A 20455-nucleotide genomic window follows, 5' to 3' on the forward strand; every position below is an offset into this window, starting at 1 on the left:
AAGTCCACGCCTGCAGCTCCACCTAGAGGTAGAACCGGGAACAGGAGCGCATCGCCACAGATAAGCACAGCCATGAATCAGTCCCTCAGAAAATGATGTGGCAGCCGTCAGTGATGAAAAACAGCCCTCCTGGTCGAGTCGTGATGAGGTGAACCGGCGGCAGGAGCGCCAGCGGAGAGAGTGAGAGAGACAGAGAGACAAAGAGAGGGAGAGAGAGAGGAGGGAGACCACCAACATCAGCACCACCGCCGAGCAGGAGAAAGCGGCTGTCTCCTCAGAGACCATCCCCGACGCCCACACTTCCGGACTGGAGCCCCTGGAGGCAGCTGGGTCGGGATGCATCCGTCTCCCGGTGCTGCTTGAGATGAGGACAAGACGACGACGTGTTCCCGGTGAAACGGCGATGTTCATTCCGTTATATTAGAGGCTGCCCGTCACAAGCTGAGCAGAAGTGATCGGACCGCGGCGGCCGCCACACTCAGAGGGGATTCAGGCTTTAGCCGTACTGTCTGTCTGCTGTCAACTGTTGCTGATTCCCACTGTAAATGAATCTTGTAAGGTGAGTGAAACCATTTCATCTCACATTTTATCGGCATCAGAAGCTGCTGGTGAATTTGAATTGTTTATCACGTCGATGCCTGACTGATTTTAATGCTGCTGCTGCTGCTGATGATGATGATGATGATGATGATGAGGATGAGGTTGCTCATGATGGAAGGATGAGCCATTAAAAAAGTCAACATATTTTTGAACTGATGATGTATAATCATGTAGACTCGGGTTTATTTGCTTGACAAGCATTATTACTAGCACACACACACTTGCCACTCTCCTCCTCCTCCACCTCCTCCTCATCATCATCATCATCTCCCTGTGCACTGTCTTTCTTGAAACACACAGCAGGCCAAACACATATCATGTCTTCCACTTCAATTTTTATTCATATTTGGACTTGAGACATGAGAGCCCATTGGGTCGGGGTCGAGGCCATGGGGGGGGGGGGGTAGGAAGGGGTCACACGGAGCAGAGCAGGGCTGCAGCTGACAGTGATTTGCATGAGAGTGCTTCCTTCATCTTCTAATTTGTAAAATGCCAGAAACTAGTTCTGTCCATCACAACTTCTCTTAAAATAAATAAAACAGCCCAGAGCTCAAAGATATTCAGATTCCAGTGATATAAAACAGAGAAATGAGCAAATCCTCCTATTGATGGGGCCTCTTAAACCCAAATGTCTTCTGCTCATGAGCAAAATGAGCTTATGTAGGCTACTTAAAATCAGATCTGGAAAACTCATTGAATATGATACCAGTTATGATACAAGTAGACAGCATCCATATTTTAGCTGCTTTAAGAATATGAGATCAATGGAGAAGGTGATTGTGTTTGTTGTTTTGCAGAAAAATGTGAAAATCCTTGCTTTGTTTGGGCAGCAGTCCTGTTTTCATTTATTCACATCTTTATTTCAGAGCTGAAACAACTGATGAAATGATTGGGGATCAGAAAATTCATCCTTGACCGTTACAGTTGTTTGTTGTTGCTTCACGGGGCTGCAACTAATGTGTGTTTTCACTATCCAATTCATTCATCTTTAAAACATCAGACAATGAAAAATGCCAGCCACAATGTCCCAGAGCACAAGGTGACATCTTCAAAGTGCTTTTCTTGTCCGACCGCCAGCTGTTAAGAACCCAAATATATTTAATTTATAGTGATATAACACAGAGGAAAGCAGTAAACCTTGTCATTTAAAAAGCTGGAATCAAGGGATATTTGGCATTTTTGCTTGATGAATAACTTAAACAATTAATTTATTATTGTTGCAGATTAACTTTCTGTCACTCAACTTTTCAATTATTTAACTACTGTTTGTGTTTTCCTTCCTTTTATTCCAGTATATATACTTACACAAAGAGCAAAACTTGCTTGACCACATAATATGCTGTATATTAATTTAATGTTCACCATTAACTGGACTGAGGCTGTGGTCTTCATGGTTCAATAGGACAGCTGAGGCGCTCCTTCTGTCCGTCCTGCTGTCATTTGAGAAGAGTTATCATGATGTTTCCGCAGCTCTGCTCCTCTCTGTCCAGTTAGTGTGTCTCTCTGCTTGGCCTCTGGCCTGGTGATTATCAGCCAGCTTGATAAAGTCATTAATGACCCAGCCAAGCCTGCTGGGCCTGGCACTGACACACACACACACACACACACACACACACACACACAGAGTCAGTCAGACAGTGTGAGGCCAGTGTTGGAAGGAAAGCCTTTTTATTTGGGACAGGACGGTGTGTTTCTGGGCTGTGACAGTTAGTATTAATAACTCTAAATGAGTGTCACTCCAAAAACAGCTGCTTAAGGAACGGGAGCGTAATGTCGAAGAAAGAGAAACGAAAGGATGAGGCATGTTGGTTAAGATGTGTTTCTGAGGTGGATTTTGAGCCTCCTATCGTCGCTGTTTCAGTTTAATTTCTTGTAGCTCAGTACCAACAGAAGGATCAGGAGTGTTATATGTATGATTTAAAAAGGTTTGAGGTGAGTGTAGGTGGAAAACATTATGTTCTACTGTTTCACATTGCTGTTTTAAGGGTAATATCACTCCACTTGGACTGCAGGCAGTTTTATCTTTTTCCCTTAGGAGATGGCACATAAACGCTCAGTTAATGGACGCACAGTATATCTGTGTGGATGAGCCCATTCTGTGTTTTACTGTCAGCATTTCTACTTTTGGCTAGAAAGGTTTGAAAAAATTAAGTATACACAAAAAGTCATATGTATTAATTTTTAATTTGAGTGGTATTCCCTTTGATGGCCGCCGCCTTCCCATTTTGACTCCCACCAATCTTAGAACAATGTGTGTGCGTGGGTGAATCTGTGTGTGTGTTTGTGTGTGTGTGTGTGTGTGTGAGACAGAGACATCGCTAAATCTAGGTCTCTTATGAAATCTGGCTCTGCAAGACGCAGCATAAAGCAGGGAGGGGTTGTGGTTTGTAAGTGTGTGTGTCTTGTGTGTGTCTTGTGTGTCTGTGTGGACGTCTCGGTCCATTTGCCTTCTTGCGTGTTAATTTAATCATCGGGAAGCAGAGAGGAGACATGCTCGGGGAATGGCAGAGGGAGATGGAAGAGATGAGGAAAGAAAGATGAAAGGAACGAGGAGTTTTCTGGCGTGGAAAAAAAAAGACAATCCCTGCTCGGTGGTTTCCATGACAACAGTGACATCACTGATGGAGAGCAGTTTGGGTTCCCGTGGAAATCGTTCGGCTTCAAACGAATAGGTTTGAGTTACGTGTGTGTGTGTGTGTGTGTGTGTGTGTGTGTGTGTGTGTGTGTGAACTGTTTATGAGAGAGATCACCAGCACGAGCCTCTGCTTCAGTCGGCCTGTGGTTACCCACTGTTGCCAGGCAACAGCAGCCATGGCAACAAGTTGAAGCAGGATCTAGCGTTGCTAAGCAAAAGGACAGGATGGGGTGAAATTTTAGGAGAAAGAAATGAACACACACGTTCCAGATGCTCCACGGGGTTTTCAGACATTTTAGCGCGACGTGCATTTGAAGGCAGACGTCAGTAATGGTGTACGTGTTTGTTTTATTCTTGTTATTTTCACCTCTGCTGGTGTCGCATCGTCGCACGCAGCCTAAACTAACGTCTCACTGCAGGTTTTAGTGGAGTGTGTGACATTAAATCTGTTCATTTGTGATGCTTCCAGGTTTATGAACAACCGCGTTCCTCCTAACAAGAGATACCAGCCCACAGAATATGAGCATGCTGCCAACTGTGCCACGCATGCGGTGAATGCACACACAAACACACACACACACACACACGCACACACACCGCAGAGAGATCATTAACGTGAACACAGAGATGAAATGACACACTCAGTGAAAATGGAAAAACATCCAGCGGTCTTACATAACAGATAAATGAGAGGCACCTCCAGATTTTCTTTAAACTAACACCTACATCATGCATCAGATGTCAGTTTATTCTGCACGTTCGTCTGTGTGTGTCTCATGTTTCATTTACTTTATGAATTCATTTAGTTATGGATAATCCCCAGCCTGCTGGGCAGCTCGTTGTTGCACTTCCAGTCGGAGGATCAATGGGAGCGACTTTCAGCCTGGGTGTACGGGGCGGGGCTCAGCTCGCTCTTCATCATCTCCACCCTGTTCCACACTGTGGCCTGGAAGAAGAGCCACCTACGGTACACACACACACTTTTCAACACAGTATTTGGATGGTTTGTTCCCCTGCAGATGATGAATATGGTTAAAATACATAAGAGGACTACGTTGTCCCTTGTTGCTGCAGAGACTGAACTGAAGTTCTTTGGTGTCTGCTGTCCGTCCTCTCACAGATTCACATTGGAACAAATGTATATCCCTATACTCCAGATTTGGTTTTGTGATCTCAAACACACTGATGCTGCATGTATAAACAGTGTCACTCAGTTGTCATGAGGCTGTTTGGTCTCTCTCTTCAGGTCTGTGGAGCACTGTTTCCACATGTGTGACAGGATGGTGATCTATTTCTTCATTGCTGCCTCCTACGCCCCGTGGTAAACAAACTAGCCTGCTACGTGTGCATGTCTGTGTCTGTGTCTATATATGTGGGGAGATTTGTATATACACTTGTTTGTGTTCATGCTTTTTCAGGCTGAACCTTCGGGAGCTTGGTCCCTGGGCGTGTCACATGCGCTGGTTGGTGTGGGTCATGGCCTCTTTTGGAACCACCTACGTCTTCTTCTTCCACGAGAGGTCAGTTTGTGCATTTAATCTAATCCAGTGTTCCACTGTTGTCACACAATAATCTCAACTCAAAGGTCCATTTACTAGTGCAGGGATGCACCAGTCTGAGTTTGTCTTGCCCAGATAGCCCTTTGTTCCCTGAAATTTTAAATCTTTAAACCTATCCTTGTGGAAATGGTTTAGATGTGTGTAATAAAATGCATTTCATTCATTCAAAGTTTCAAAACTACATCTGGACAAAAAGTGCAGGAAATGTCTAAATCTAGACATCTCTAAATCTTTTTGGTAGCACTAGTTGTTTTCATAGTAAAGGCCTATTTAGAGGCCACTGCCCTCACATTAAAATGTATTTATTTTGAAGGACATGCAGGAAGTGGCGAAGTATTAGAGGTAGCTTTACACCACAGACTGTATAAAACAATGAACGTAGTGTCCATGATGTCATCCAGAGGTGCCTGTGAAGCTCAGTGACAGTGGCTCCACCCAGCTAATCCATAACTGTGCAAAGAGGTGGAGCATGGGTGGAGCTGAGGTGGAAGCCTGGTTGGTTAGTTGAAATTATTTTGGCCTGGATCATCCTCCATGCTGACATATTGCTTTCTGGATCAGGTATAAGATCATGGAGCTGATCTGCTATACGGTGATGGGAGTTTTTCCTGCCTTGGTCATCCTCTCAATGGTGAGTACACACATATTCTCACCTACAGTCTTCACGTTTTTTCACTGATGTGATGTCTTCAAAACTTAAACGTACTTCTGCTTCTTCCCAGCCGGAGCAGTCGGGGTTGGGTGAGCTGTTGGTGGGCGGAGCGTGCTACTGTCTGGGGATGGTCTTTTTCAAAAGTGATGGCATTGTCCCATTTGCTCACGCCATTTGGCACCTGTTTGTAGCTATGGGAGCAGCCATACACTACTACGCCATCTGGAAGTACCTCTATGCTCAGCCACCCAATCAGGTCCAGACCTCCAGATGACATCAGCGCTGACCTCACAAGAAGTAGCTCCAGTGTTTGAGCAACTTCAAGGGGATGATGTGAGCTGTGTCCCAATTCAGGCGGTGCCTCCTTTGGAAAGCAAGTAGGCTGAAGTAGGCTCACATAAGACAGCGTAGCCTTATAATAGCAAAGATTAATGTTGCATTCAGGTGATCCTCAGCTCGTAAAGTGACACAAATCCATGTTCGTCACCAGGAAGTGAGACCCAAACGGCCAACAATGTTGTAACAAAAGTCCACAGTCATGCTAGGTGCCCTGTGAGGCTGTGCTTAAATATCCATACAGATCTAATTTGATGGAAACCTAATCCAGCAGTTGTAGAAAGATTTCATTTAAAATCACAAATGTGAAGCTCATGGTAACAATAGTGATTTGGGGGTTAATAAAAGTCATTAAGATATATCATCTGGGAACCATGAATGTACAAACTTTTGCGCAAATCCATGTGGTAGATTTCACTGGATAAGTAAAACCTGTGGTGGCCCAAGAAGAATTCAATTCATCCTCAGGGCACCATGATAAACATCTCCACAGCACTTAAAGGACCAGCGTGTAGGATTTAGTGCCATCTAGTGGTGAGGCTACATATTGCAACCAGCTAAACACCCCTCGTCTCGCCTTCCCCTACAGTGGCCGCTAATAACGGAAAAACACGAAAGGCTCTCTCTAGAGCCAGTGTTTGGTTTGTCCATTCTGGGCCACTGTAGAAATATGGTGGCCTCTGTGGAAGTTGACCCACACGGTCTATCGATATAAAGAGCTCATTGTAAGATTATGAAAACCCAATTCTTATTTTCAGGTGATTTTACACTAATGAAGACATAACTGTGAATATTATATTCCATTTCTGACAATTGGGCCCCCAAAATCCCACAAACTGGATCTTTACATTTATCTTCGACATGCTGTGATAGCTTGAACAAACAGTGGACCTTTTGCTTGTCCTCCATTGTTTACATCCTGCACTGGCTTTCTTGTGGCTTACCTGGTAAAGATGATGTGATTTTGTGATGCCTCCCGACTTTATGAGTTGATGAGGACCTTTGAACGCACCATTAAGCAACAGCCCGGCATGCAGTGGATTGGAGGATTCTGTAGTGAATACAGGAAATAATACACCAGTTTGGAGGAGACTTGTACTGAGACACCCTTTCAGCCTGTGATAACTGTGGACTTCAAAGGAGGCAGCCTGTTAAGTGGGACAAAGCTTTTGTTTTTACTAGCCCAGTTCATTTTCAAGTTATTTTTCAGGAATTTTGGTTTCATTCCAATGATCAGGGGTTAAAATACTATTCTTTGAGATTTCTCTCTACGTGGTGCACGACCAGATTCAGTGTTCAGAAGCTGAATTGAAGGCATTGTCTTATTGTCAAAGGGAGGACAATGTTTACAATTAGCTGACTCAACTATCATAATTTGTTTTAGGACATTATTTAAAATATTATTGTCATCATTAACAGGAGATGTTGTTTATGGTTTGATAATATTTAGGAGGTTGCAACATCAGTAATTTACTATTCCAATTCAGAGCGTTAGATAGTATTATTACTGTTACTGCTATTAGTTGTGCTATCTACACTGTAGGACATATATGGTTTAGCAGCGGTTGTTTCAGTCGGTGATTTACTGTGATGTCCAAATCAAGCATGACTGTAGAGTGATCTTTTATGTTGAACATACAGATATTCATGGTTTTAGTCTTGGAGACTTTACCTGTGTGCTTCCACATTTATCAGGCTCTACACAGTAGATGATCAAGCTTAAGTACTGAATTCTAATAGTTTACTAATGTTGTTTAGGTTTAGTAAGTGAAGATGTCATCAGTGCGATTTCTACAGTATATATTTATCAATGACGTACAGTACGTGTTGACTTCATCTATATTTTCTTCTAATGTACTTATAGTATCAGCTGATTATCTTCATCATCTTCAACCTAATGAATGGGACCCATTTGATAGAGTTTGTCAAAGTTACATGGTTGAACCTCAGACAGGTTCTGATTCAGCACTGCCAGAAGACTGACTTACTGCCACTACCGATAGCACACTACTACCATATACATCTCACACTTGAAAGGAAACTGAAGCTATAGTATTGTTGAACAATCTGGCCCAATATTAAGGCATCTCAGGTGTGTGTGCGTGTACCTGTGTGTGTATGCTTGTGTGTGTGTGTGTGTGTGTGTGTGTGTGTGTGTGTGTGTGTGTTTGTGTGTATCTTATACTATCTGACTCCCATGAATCCAAAGCCTCTAATCGGCTGAGTCTATGTTTACACGTGAATGCATGTACCTTGAACACATAAAAAGTATATTTGAAATCTGTATGTACTCTTAGTGTTAAGTTGTATGTGGTGGCACACATCATATTGGACAGGCTTGTATAGTATGATAAGTGTGGCTAGAGGACCAAAAGGTCATACCGTCTAGCTATTCATAGGTGTAAAAGATAATTTTTAAAAACCTCTGCTCCTGTTCAACATCTTCTCACTGCGGTCTGTCTCTCAGGATTTGGATCATTCGGGCTTAAAAGCCTGTGAAGCCACATTCAAGGACCACTAAAGCTGCTCCGGTTGTTCGGGCGCTGTCTGCAGCAAAGAAAAATTTGCATACCGAATCAAATAGCTGTGAAGCTGCTTTCTTTAATGCTGGCACCACTCCATATAGCCTCACTTGCTTACTCACATCCTCAAGTAGGGCAGCAGTCCCTAAAGTTTTCTGCAACCTTTGGGTAACATTTCTAAAGCAACCGAACAGGAGAGAGCTTTAACGCAGATAGAAATCGACATACAGCCACTAGAGATATTACAGCTGCAGATGTGTTTATTATAATAAGGAAATAGAAACGATACCTTGGCTGTAAAATCCACGCAATTTGCATGTAGATTTACATCAAAACACTGTGATAAACACTTATGATGAGATGAATGTGCAAGATTTTTTTTTTCCTTCAAGTCAGTGCAGTAGCTCAAGAGTAAAATGAGGAAGGTAAATTTTGCCTTTTCTTACGATGTTAAGAGGTCATCAGTGGATCCACACCAAAAATGAATCACTTGTTCCTTAGCCTATGGCCAATCTTTACACTTTTTCAAATATATTCTTCTAAATAGCAGACAGACAAAATGCGATCAAGCAAAGGTATTATAGAGCAAATCTCCACATTTTTATCAAAGGATCAGCGGTGCAGGAACTGTCTCATTGGCTGCCTAACTGCCCTGAACAGGCCCTGCATCTCAAATGTGCTTTTATTTCAAACATCATAACGTTCACTCTTCAATTCCTACAGGTTTTTGCAGTTACAACTTACCAACCAGCGCATGAATGCATCATTACATAGTGTAGGGTCCAAAAAGAAAATCATCCAGTGATTAAAAAAAACACCAGAATTCAACCAGATGTAGTCATTATGTCACATGTCTGACCAACAAACACACCAGGGTGAGAAATAATTAACAGTCTTTATTATTATCATTGTTTTTGCTTTTTTCATTGTGTCATTAATAATAATAATGATAAACTTTATTTCTATAGCTCCTTTCATAGAAGAATTGCAGCTCAAAGTGCTTTACAACAAAGAAATCACATGCACCAAGTGCTTCACATCCAAAAAAAACCAAAAAAAAAACAATGAACATAACGTGGGGATAGAAAATTAATGTAAAATAAGATGAAGAATAAAACCTACAGATGAAAACAGAAGCATCAAAGGTCTCCAGGCTCTCCTCTTCCTTTAATAAAATGGCAGTCAGCAATTTGAGACGTAAGAGGCGAGAACTCTGAAAGTATTTCACCATTAGGAAGTATGATGCCAGAACAGATGTACTGTCACAGCTGACTGGGGGTTGCATTTGTCACACTGTGGATATCTCAGTTTGGAATGAAATTCTTCAGATATATTCTCAGATTTAAGAGTACCTTTTAGTATTTGTACTCTGAGTGTTTACTTGAGCCTCTGAGACACCAAATGATTGAGCGTTTACTGGTTTGGAGGACTCGGGCAGTATTATAGCCTATCATAGCCAGTATTTTTCTCCCTCCAAACGCAGGTTTGGTGAAGGTGAGATGGAATATTTGAGGATTTGATGTGTGTCTGTCTTGTCTTGGTTATTATATCTGTCTCATTCAGATATACAGTGCCCACCTGACTTTGTATAGAGTTTTATAGACTCTCCATGAAGCCTTCATGGACCCTCTGTACATTGTTTAAAGACGCTCTGTGATTGTGGAGCTGCTGACTCTGTTCTCAGTGCTGCTGGTGTTTTCTTTCCGGTCGTATGAGACTGATTATATTATCTCATTCTTTTTCTCTAGTTTTCATATCGGTTTATTGTGTCTGTGGTGCTTTTGTGCTGTGATAAGCCTATATGATGCCAACAATGCTTTTATCTTTTCTATTTCTCTTGTAATAAAAAAGTTTTTTCATGCAGTATATTCCTGGACTCCACATTTTATATTTCACCTCGTTGGAGAAACAACTTTGTGTCTAGAGATGCTGTTGAAGGTGAAACTTCAGCAGTTTGTTGCTATCATAGAGTGAACTATAAAGATATATGTGGATGTTGTAAATAGGTTCCTGTATGCGCTGTTGACAGAAGGATGTCAGATGTATCTAAATTATATTTTGGCTACCAAATTTAATTTGTAATTAATTATTTAACCCTTTCTCTTGATGTAACCAAACTTTCATGTTATGGACACAAACGTAATTCATGCACAAAGACTGTTTGATATGATTTGGGACCACATGCCTCATTATTTGTGAAGAAGTTAGTGGATATTTGATACAAGAAAAAGGTTTAAGACATCACTGCTATTTATGTCAAACCTTGAAAATAAAAAAACATTATTGGTAAATTGAATGCACTGTGGTCTAGGCACGTCAGGGGTCTACTACTGTGAGGATACAAGTAACTGAACATTTTTTCTACACACCCTCTCTGCAACTGTATTAGGTTTATCCATAAAATCTAAGATGACCAAAAACTTTGCTTGGATACTCTGGAGATTCAACATTATATTCAACATTAAATTTATAAATGAGACATTATGAAATAAGTAATAAGAATAAATACAGACAAAATATAGGCCTGTAACCATTAAATTGTGAGATAGCACAATAAGTTTTCAAAACTTCTAAACATTATTAAGAAATGTTTTGGATTTTGACATAAAAACAGTTGGAAATAAATAAAAATAACCTGTCATAAACTCTCATGAAAGTAAACGAGATGAAATAACATTTTATATAAAAAAAAATGCTGATCCTGATTAGATTATTTGACAATTTCATAATTCATTTTATACACTGTTTTATTTATTCAATGTAAAACCCTTTGGGTCTCCGTTATGCCACCGCCTCCATGTTGCGCTCGTACCGCCGGTGTCCGCCAGGCGGAGCTGTGTTCGCCCGTACGGCTGCCAGAGCAGGTGCGCCGAGGTGAGGCAGCGCAGAGAGCTCGGGTGTTTCCGTCGCACTTCGGCAGTGAACCGCTGTGGATGTGGGAATGCGGTTGCCGGAGGCAGCGGGCATTTCTGGACACTCGGCGGTGATGTGCGCACAGAAGCTGGAGCCCTCAGCGGTTGGCTGTCGTCCAAGTTAACGGGCTGTTTTGGGGATGTGGCTGGGAGCCCCGGACGGCTGGGTGTCGCTCGGAACAGGGCAGCTGGCTTTTTTCACCCATTTTTCTGGGGATTTTCTATCTTGTAGGGGAGACGGAATGAGAGAGAAGCCAAGAAGGATTCCCCAGCACTATGGAGCCACGCATTGCAGGCAGCGTGAGTACTAACGCAACAGACACCGGGGAGAGTCCTCAGGGGACGGCGTTTGTCACTGCTGGAATCGCACCTCAACTTTTCCGGGACCTATTTTATTCACGGGCAGACGCGCCACAGCTTTTAACAGCCTCAAACAGCCATTTCACGCTAATTGTTGCTGATTGTGGTTCACGTGTCGAAACTGTGTTTACGCTAATTGATTGATAATTGTGTGTGTGACGAGCCCGACCGCAATTAGACACACCTGCTGGCCGCAAGAGGCCGGGCGGTTAGCCGTTAGTGCCGCGCCTGACGGCTCGTCAGCGGATTAATTTCTCAGGATTTTCTCCTGCCTTTTGTTGCTACGCCGGTTGCTACTGACGACCACTGAGCCCGAAGTCGTAAACAGACGGACATACACGAAAATAAAGGGCAGACCCGAAGCAGTCACAAGTCCAGGATTATGTAGCCTGTTATATGTGTCAAGTTTTGTTTTTGTTTTTTTTTTTTCCCTCAACGCAGTGTTTATTTCTGACCTTCTGTTGTCCAGACAAGGACAGACAGTGAGTCAAAAGGTGCCGGTGAAGTTGAAGTCTGTGGGGCGTGATTAGCAAATGTAACGCTGCCTCCTGGGTCACTAAACGCATCATACCAATGCAAAATTTAGGCCCCTCTCTCAGTTTCTTGCTCTCTCTCTCTCTCTCTCTCTCCCCCCCCCCCCCCCCCCCCCCCGTGTGTGTGTGTGTGTGTGTGTGTGTGTGTGTGTGTGGACGCAGGGGTTGGTCCCAGGATTGAGTTAACTGCGGCCAAGTAGCCAGATTACAGTGGATTAGCAGGCATTTAAAATAGTCACGTTATCCCACCAGTGCCTGCAGAGTCAGCTACAACAACACCTTTTTTCAGGCTGCCGGCCAAATATTTGCTGAAAAGAAGTGACACAGGCCCTTCAGTATGGATGTATCACTGCACAAGTTGCAGTCAAAACAGGCTGCGTGAGGTGCTGCTTTCACCTGCTGACAAATCTGCTGCACTGGCTGTAAAATGTGTTAAATATCCTGATGTAACCTGCATGAAAGAGCTTCATCGGTCAAAAGAGTTCACCTAAAGCTATAGAGTTAACCTTCTGCAGGGACAGGAGCTGGAAACAGACCTGCTTATTGAGAGAAAATGCAGGCGGGCTGAGTATTTGATCGTTTTTCATTTATGCTTTATTGAATCAGTTGCATCAAGTTCAAGATTACGTTTCCACAAGATGGCTGGGAGGTAAAACAGTCAATAAGCATGCAGGATAAACAATGCAACACAATCAGGAGCTAGAATGCAAAAAAATCTGAAATTTTACAGCTGGAGCAATTGAGCAGTTAGTGGACTGAATTTATTGTTTAAGTCATTTATCATCCAGAAATGTGAAACATTTGTTGGGTCGGTCAGACAAAACAAGCAATCTGAGAAAGTCCTGTAGGGCTCAGGTGGCATTTGAAGGGCATTTTCAACAATAAATTGATGAATCAGAAAACGAATAGACAGAAAAACAGTAAAAAAAAAAAAAAAAAAAAAAAGTTTTAGTTAAAAAAAAATGGTGCAATTTAAAAAGTATAAAGTAGCTTTGAATTTTCTGTGGACCTTGACCCAATCCAGTCATATATAAAAACCACCTTTTTACCTTTTTGATTTAAAGGTTTGTTGGTGAGGGTAGATAAGATGAGACACTGTGGTGTCTCAGACAGACTCACTCGGACTTTTCAGAGGAGCAGAACAGTTTGTTTCCATTCAAAAATCCACCTCTTATGTCCAGATTTTGCCCTGATCGAGGCGGTACGCTGTCAAGGCCCAGAACTCTGCAGATGGTTCCCAACTCAAAAAATGTCTTTGGCTGACAGTGATGTGATGTTGATTTGCAAATTTGACCCTGGTGTCATGAAATCATTAAAAAAACTAAAAGCCACAGCAATAATATCTGATTCCCTGAGGATCTGGAAGAGAAGTTAATGTCAGTGATCCAGAAGTCTGCAGGGACTCTTCACTTGTGCTGTAAACTGACATTGACATCGTCTTTTCTCCGCTTCTCCAGTGTGAAAGATGACAGTGAAATGAAATGAAAAGCGTCTGACCCTCATCTGTACACGTTTGCCTGGTGCTGCTGCACATAGGAGTGACAATACCTGACAGCATTAAGGTAGTTACACACACACACACACACACACACACACACACAGATTCTGTTATTTATCACGGTCTGTTTATGGTGGATGCATTTTATGGAATAGATTTAGAGCAGATTACCTTTACCTTCCAGATCTACAAATGTTCCACAAGTAAGTGTAAGATGTAACAGTGTGTGCATCTTCACCTTTTATGCATGGACTTCTTCATGCGTCTATGTGTGAATATTTGAATCCTGTACAATGGTTTCAAATAAAGCCTTTAAATGGATTTCCTCGCTCACCAGTTGTGGAGTTTGTGGAGCCAACAGCAGCATCATGTTCTACGGTTCTTCCTCCGGGGCCAGTATGTCCCTGCCGTCAAAGAGCCGCCTGAAACGCCAGAGCAGGACCTTCACACAGGTACACACACACACACACGGCCAGTTTGGTCCAGCTCAAGTCTCAAGAGACCAATTTAGTGAAATAAAGGTCAAATTAAATGATGAAAAGAAACACACTCGAGCAAATTCATTTCATTAGTAGTCGCAGATACAGTTTATAGTGAGGAGCATGGCTGTGCTCTGCACCTAAACGTGTTGCATAACATGTGTGCACCGATGGAAACATTTTAAAAGGTTAAAAAAAAGAATTGTACACATATTCGTGGTCTCCAGAGGCTGAATCCTGATGACTTCTGTGATCATCTGACTTTTCATCCAGTGCCACCATTTGTGGTTTTGAGTTAGATACAATAAACACTACAAGCAGGACGTCACGATAAAAACATTATCGACTTATTGGAAGGAATATAGACTTGACCTTGATAGTTTTTGCTGACCTTGATGTCACCCCTTGTGTTTACATGCGTGTTTGTTCACATAAGAATGTCACAAACGTTTTAGCCAACATGATGACTGATGACGTCCATAAGAGTTGAGTGTAGCACAAAAGCCAAATGCAGTCGTCTCCTCTGTGTCGGAGTTTCACCGTGGCCAAGACTCCGGCAGCTCCTACACACACACACACACACACACACACACAGTCTGAATATTTAGAATTAACAGTTCATTGCTCTTTGAAAGGGTGTTGTTGCATTTTTATGACGTTACAGTGGAATAAAATGGTCTTAAAATGACAATAATATCATTAATCGCAATTGTTTCTGGAACGATATATCATCTAACAAAACCAGTTATCATGACGGGCCTGAATGTAAGAACCACAAACTATCTGGGATGAAGTGGTCCAACAGTACATTCACCACTGTTTGTCTGTTCACCAGGTCCTGTACCGTACTCTGAGTTACAGAGACCGTGTCCCAGTAGAAACTGGAACAAACACCCGTGGGGACCGGCGCTCGACGACTGAACCCCCAGAGCGACCGGCGGACGACCCAGCCGAACTCTCCACACAGAGCTCGGCCCCTGGGGTCCTGAAGATTTTCGGAGATGAGATTTGTGCTGGTGCCAACTACAAGAGTGTCCTGGCCACGCCGCGCTCCAGTGCGCAGGAACTGGTCAAAGAGGCACTCGAGCGATACTCGCTCAACAAGAACGCCGCCCACTCATACGTCCTGTGCGATGTGATCGGGCGTTTGGAGGGGGGAGGCGGGATAGGAGGAGGGGGCTGGAGAACCGAATGTCTGCGCGCGCTGGGGGACAACGAAAAGCCGCTGCTCCTCCAAGAGCTGTGGAAACCTCGAGAAGGACACGCTCGCAGATTTGAGCTGCGCAGGAGAGCAGAGGTGGAGGAACTTAACGCCAAGGAGAAGGATACCATCACTGCCGGTGAGGAGACACACAAACACATACACACAGGCAGACAGGCAGGTACATACACACACACACACACACACACACACACACACACACACACAGAGCAGCTGGTCTAATTCCCTTCCTTTCTTGACATGTCAAACTCAGCAGAAAAGCAGAGCTCGTTACCTCCTCTGCAGAGTGTGTGTGTGCGTGTGTGTGTGTGTGTGTGTGTGTGTGTGTGTGGATGCAGAATAAGAGCTTTCATCACAGTTATTATCCTGTGGAGAAGATATTGTTTCTGCGTGATCGCTAATGTTTTTTTGTATGTGGCAGTGCTCTCCTGTTAAGACATTGGTTCATTTGGATTTTTACTAGAAATACACACACACACTTGCATGTGCAATTGAGCAGCTAAGGAAACACACACACACACACACACACACACACACACACACATGCGCACACATGCACACATGCACACACCAAGAGTGCAGTGGAAATGCATGGACAGCTAGTCGATTGATTGAGTGAAAGCTGAAGCGACTGGAGGTGTGGATGGCTGTTGTGTGTTTATGAATGACACATTTCTACTACAGTGAAGCTATGTCATTCTCCTACTGCACAAGACTACAGTGGGTCACACCTGAACTGTATGCTCTTAGGTGATAATGCAGATTCACTCTATTGTGTCAAAATGTGCAAACAAATTGCACAAACTTATTTAAACCTCTCCTGTGACTTTATGTCTGCAGTGCAGTAATATGAATCAATGTGTGTGTCTTTGGAACCAGGAAGTGACCTTTCTGTAGATTGGTGTACTGATTGATGATTGGAGAAGTTTTCCATTTACACACACACACACTCTTATGCATCCTGTTGAAGACATTTGTAAACACCCAGTTGGTGTACAGTTGTGTTCAGAGAGACAGTTCAGCTATTTACAGCCTCACAGTCTCATTGCTCTTTGCAGCCACACTAACATTTCTCATGAAGCATGCCAGGGTTTACTGGTCGCTATGTGAACGTCTGTGGTAGCCAAGCAGTCAGTCAACAATCTTTTTTTTATTGCTGCACAGTATAGTTGGTTATCCAATGTGTCCATGAAAAAGGAGAAGTTTGGTGTTATTTTGCATTTTTAAACAGATTGCAAGAAAAGATGAAAACCCATGTGCTGCACCATCTCAGTGCTGACTTCCCTCTACTGTGTACAATGCAGAGTTTGATTTTTAAAAAAGTTGGCGTTCATGCCGTAAAGTACCTGTATTTGGGCACATATTTGCAACGGGTCCCTCCTTCTTCCTTCCTGTGGATTTTTAAAACAGGCTTGGCAAACAGCTGGTTTTTCACTAACACTATTTTCAATCACGGATTTGTGTGCTTGTGAATGTTCACAGCCGGACTATGTTTGGTGGATTGACTCGAAATAAACTGCAGTGTTCGTGTTGCCTCCTGTTACCCAGAGCAACAGTATGTGGACATCAGTAGAGCTCTGTGGCTCAGAGCAATAAGCCTTTAGCAACACAGTCGATACTTGTTTGCAGGATCAACTTATTGTTGGTTTTGGTCTTTTCACTGGATTTGTCTAAAATAAGACATATGAGATTGTCACCAGCCTTCTCCTTTAAAAACCTGCAGCTTGTTTTGTGTAGCATCTGATAATATAAACAATACAATCACAGCAAAGAATGCCCTCTGAGATAAAAACCGATTTATTCACTGATAGATAGTAATACACATTTTTTCATTTTCGCACTAACCTTTTCTCTTTTGTGTTGTAGCTTTTACAAAACTCACAAACCCTGAAGTATCTCTCTCTTTACTTCTTCTCTCTCACTTGTTGTCTTGTTTTCTCCCCTGGTGTATGTGTGAGCATGCATGCACATGTGCAAATTGTTACATACATTTTTTACAGTGAGATGGCATTTTAAGGGTACGGTAGGATTTTCATTACATGAACACATAATAGACAATAAATTCAAGTGTAGTATCAACCTTCACTGAGTCTGCTTTCCCAAAAATCTGCTGGTCAGTCTCACCTGCCCAACCAGTGAGGGAGTAGCATTTATGATAAAATCCAAAGGAGCCAAAGGAAAGCACTAAGCAGACCATCGTTTGTAACATAATTCATGCAGTTTGTAATGAAAAAATGCAATTGTTGTCTGATCTGACAGTGATAAAATCCTGCACCTCATACCTTTAACTGTGTATCTCTCATTACTAACTGCTTATGTAACTCACTAGAAGCACCGCAGACTCTTTTTGCTCCACAGTGCATGCGTGTCTTGTGGTGTGCGGTTGGTATATGTGTGTATCGGGGGGTTATTCAGTGCTTGGTGTTTTGGCGAGGGGGTGTTTTTCCTAACCCCTCCCACCCTGCTGTAGGGCCCAAAGCCTCTCAATTCCTGGCGGCTCTAATGGGTCGGTCCGGGCTGGGCAAACACAGGAGCTCCCCCCTGCGGTCTGGTCGAGCGGTACAGTCCAGCTCTAAAGGTGGGGACTGGCCTCAGGTAGGGTGGCTGTCAGTCATTGCCATGGAGACCACCTCTACCTGCGTCGTCACCAGCGCCACCCCCATTGCCAGTGTTTCAACCAGTGCGAGTATGTGTATGTGTGTGTGAACCATCGCACGGCCTCAAATTCGAGTCATGAGGAGCTGCTCAGCTCGCGTCCCATCAGGTTCACTGTTGTCAGCCACATGTGCTGCTCCATTGACTTCATCTGACTGGTTTTGTTTGACTTTGTGTCCACTCAGCTCACACATGACTGTTCTGCACTTCTGTATGTCACTACAGCCTGAGACACAGCTTCACTCATGAGCCACACACACATGCTAACAATGCACATGTCACATTTAAGTGCTTCCTTTTTATTTTCCACTCTTTACCTTTCTTTTCTTCTCCGTCCTCAACTTCTCTCTCTCCCTGCTCTGCCTCTTCCTTTTGCTCCGTTTTATTATTCTCCTCCCGTTCTCTCTCTTGCCCTTCTCTCTCCCTCCTTGTTCTCTCTCTTGCTGCTCCTTGCTGCCTCCCTGTAGATATTAATGCTCAGGCTCGTAAGCTCCAGAGGAACAGGGCGAAGGGGACGCTGACCCTGCCCCGGTCCAGCAACTCATCCTTCTGCCGCAGCCTCAGCGAAACGAGCCTCAACCAGGTGGGGGCCCGCATCGACGCTTAGTCAGGACAATTGATTGTTATTATTCATGTAAATCCTGAATGCGTTTGTGTTTATGTGGGTGTGTGTGTGCAGCTGGGAGTGGGAGAGGAGCCCAAGCGTTATTACTCAACCCTGCCAGGGCCCTTAAGGGGTCGAGAACGTGAGGCGGCCTCCAGCGGGCGGAGGAAAGAGGAGGGGAGTCAGGGAGGAGGAGGGGTGAGGCACTCGCTTTACCAGTCGCCGCACCTCCTGCTGCTACAGGGATTCAATCGGCAGGTGAGGATCAAGCGGCAACCTCCGAGAAAATGAAGCCAATTCGAAGTGTCAAAAAACTGCAGTTCCTCAAATGGCCACTTGAGGCTTGCTCCAAAAATGAGTCAATGCCCATAGACTCCCATATTGAAATGACCAGCTACCTTTCAACAGACTTCATTCAGCTCCAGCTCCTCTTCTTCAGTCAGGCACCGCTGAGATGGCTCTTCAGAAACCTATGGGTGACGTCACAGAGACTACGCCCATGTTTTATAGTCTATGGTGAGGATAGGGTAGAAGTTAATGTGTTACAGACTTAAGAAACTATTAAAATAGACATGCACATCCCAGGGCCCATTAAGATGCATCAAACAGATATCTAGCAGAGTAGAAATTAAATGATCTGTGCACCAAATAGCTCCTGTTAGAAGGATTTTAATGCTGTTTTACTTCAAGGCTCTTCCTCAGGCGTCTTGCCTTGTACGCTAAATGTCACAGCATTAAAATCCTTCTCATGGGAGCTACTTGGCGTGCAGACCATTTTTTTATGTTCCAAGCTTCCAGTGTGATTATGTGATGTTATGTGATTTATTGTGCTGTGCTGCAGGACTGCTTGGTGTACCTGCTGAACAGAGAGCAGCACACGGTCGGTCAGGAGACTCCATCAGCTCGCCCCAACATCTGCCTCTTCTCTCCTGACATCCTGCCCCTCCACTGCCGCCTGCGCCGAGTCCCCGCACCCCGCCGTCATGCCAACAACAACAACAAGGGAGAAGAGCTGGCGGAGAGTCAGCGATTCTGCGTCGCTGTTGAGCCAGTGCTCCATGCCACAGTTCTAGTGAACTTTTCCCGCTGCGAGCGCTCCACCACGCTGCGACACGGTGACCTCCTCTCCTTCGGAGCGCATTACATCTTCTTGTATAAGGACCCCACGGGTGCTAAGCCTTTGCCCGCTCAGACCTTGGCACGCCTTCGCTCCCTGGGGCAGCTTTACGAAGCAGGGGTGGAGGAGGGAGAGGGCGGGGCTCAGACGTGTAAGATGTGTGGTTCTGTGCTGAAGGACAGAGCAGCACAGGTGTCAAGTGCCCCGGCAGTTAGACGCAGCTTCAAACCTCACCTGGTAAAACCCCGCATCGGGGTGACTGCCGCAGCAGGGCCCCTGAGTCTGTCAGGAGCGGATGTTGGTGGAGGAGGAGGAGGAGGAGGAGGAAGAGTAGGAGGAGGTCAGAAAAGAAGGCTGCAGCTGGAGTTTGACCAGGCTCACGAGGACCAGCTGTTGAACAGGATTGTGTCTCTCATAGAACCTGGAGGTTTGTGCTCTTATTTCCAAAATAACAGAGAATCTAAGATGTCATTTGCATTAATACAAAGCATTGTTTTATCTCAGTGGATGTGTTTCAGGTTAAAGGTTATTTCACCAAAATTACTCGGCTCTAGTGGCATCTAGCCATGCACATAGTTTTGGTTTATTTGTCCAGGTTTTGAGAAATCTGTCTCTGACCTGCCTTTGTGCTGCTCAAGGCATTGAAAATCATCATTTTTATGGTTTTGTTTTTGGTAATATTTTGAATTCAGCAGGGACAATGAGATACAGAACAACAACAGGAAGGCTAGAACACAGACAAATACACAGGTACAGTTCGTTACACAGGGA

At 43.9% G+C, this 20455-nt stretch overlaps 2 protein-coding genes across 4 annotated transcripts in view; both read left to right on the top strand.

Annotated features, from left to right (window-relative positions):
* Nucleotides 1-36: 36 nt before the first annotated feature.
* LOC143320018 (monocyte to macrophage differentiation factor 2-like) lies at nucleotides 37-10172 on the top strand. The gene is made up of 7 exons (XM_076729373.1): nucleotides 37-559; nucleotides 3705-3786; nucleotides 4042-4202; nucleotides 4482-4556; nucleotides 4654-4755; nucleotides 5356-5425; nucleotides 5517-10172. Exons 1-7 carry the CDS (start codon nucleotides 546-548, stop codon nucleotides 5718-5720), a joined length of 708 nt encoding a protein of 235 aa, XP_076585488.1. The 5' UTR covers nucleotides 37-545; the 3' UTR covers nucleotides 5721-10172.
* Nucleotides 10173-11246: 1074 nt separating this feature from the next.
* The window catches only part of radil (Ras association and DIL domains), a 23950-nt gene continuing 14741 nt past the window's right edge, over nucleotides 11247-20455 (top strand). For 2 of the 3 annotated variants that reach the window (XM_076728480.1, XM_076728481.1), the window contains exons 1-8: nucleotides 11247-11516; nucleotides 13567-13671; nucleotides 13945-14059; nucleotides 14922-15426; nucleotides 17779-17886; nucleotides 18431-18546; nucleotides 18643-18825; nucleotides 19409-20111. In XM_076728480.1, coding sequence (XP_076584595.1) covers nucleotides 13976-14059; nucleotides 14922-15426; nucleotides 17779-17886; nucleotides 18431-18546; nucleotides 18643-18825; nucleotides 19409-20111 — 1699 coding nt within the window. In that variant the 5' untranslated portion in view covers nucleotides 11247-11516; nucleotides 13567-13671; nucleotides 13945-13975. The remainder of the gene's footprint in view (nucleotides 11517-13566; nucleotides 13672-13944; nucleotides 14060-14921; nucleotides 15427-17778; nucleotides 17887-18430; nucleotides 18547-18642; nucleotides 18826-19408; nucleotides 20112-20455) is intronic. The other variant, XM_076728482.1, reaches the window with a different exon arrangement.

This window comes from Chaetodon auriga, chromosome 4 (assembly GCF_051107435.1).
Source record: "Chaetodon auriga isolate fChaAug3 chromosome 4, fChaAug3.hap1, whole genome shotgun sequence".
Classification (NCBI taxonomy): domain Eukaryota; kingdom Metazoa; phylum Chordata; class Actinopteri; order Chaetodontiformes; family Chaetodontidae; genus Chaetodon; species Chaetodon auriga.

What these genes read in the sequence shown, in the direction of transcription:
- LOC143320018 (XM_076729373.1), top strand. An exon ending in CCAACTGTGCCACGCATGCG is followed by an intron (nt 3,787 to 4,041) that starts GTGAATGCACAC and finishes GAATTCATTTAG; the next exon opens with TTATGGATAATCCCCAGCCT. An exon ending in TGGAAGAAGAGCCACCTACG is followed by an intron (nt 4,203 to 4,481) that starts GTACACACACAC and finishes CTCTCTCTTCAG; the next exon opens with GTCTGTGGAGCACTGTTTCC.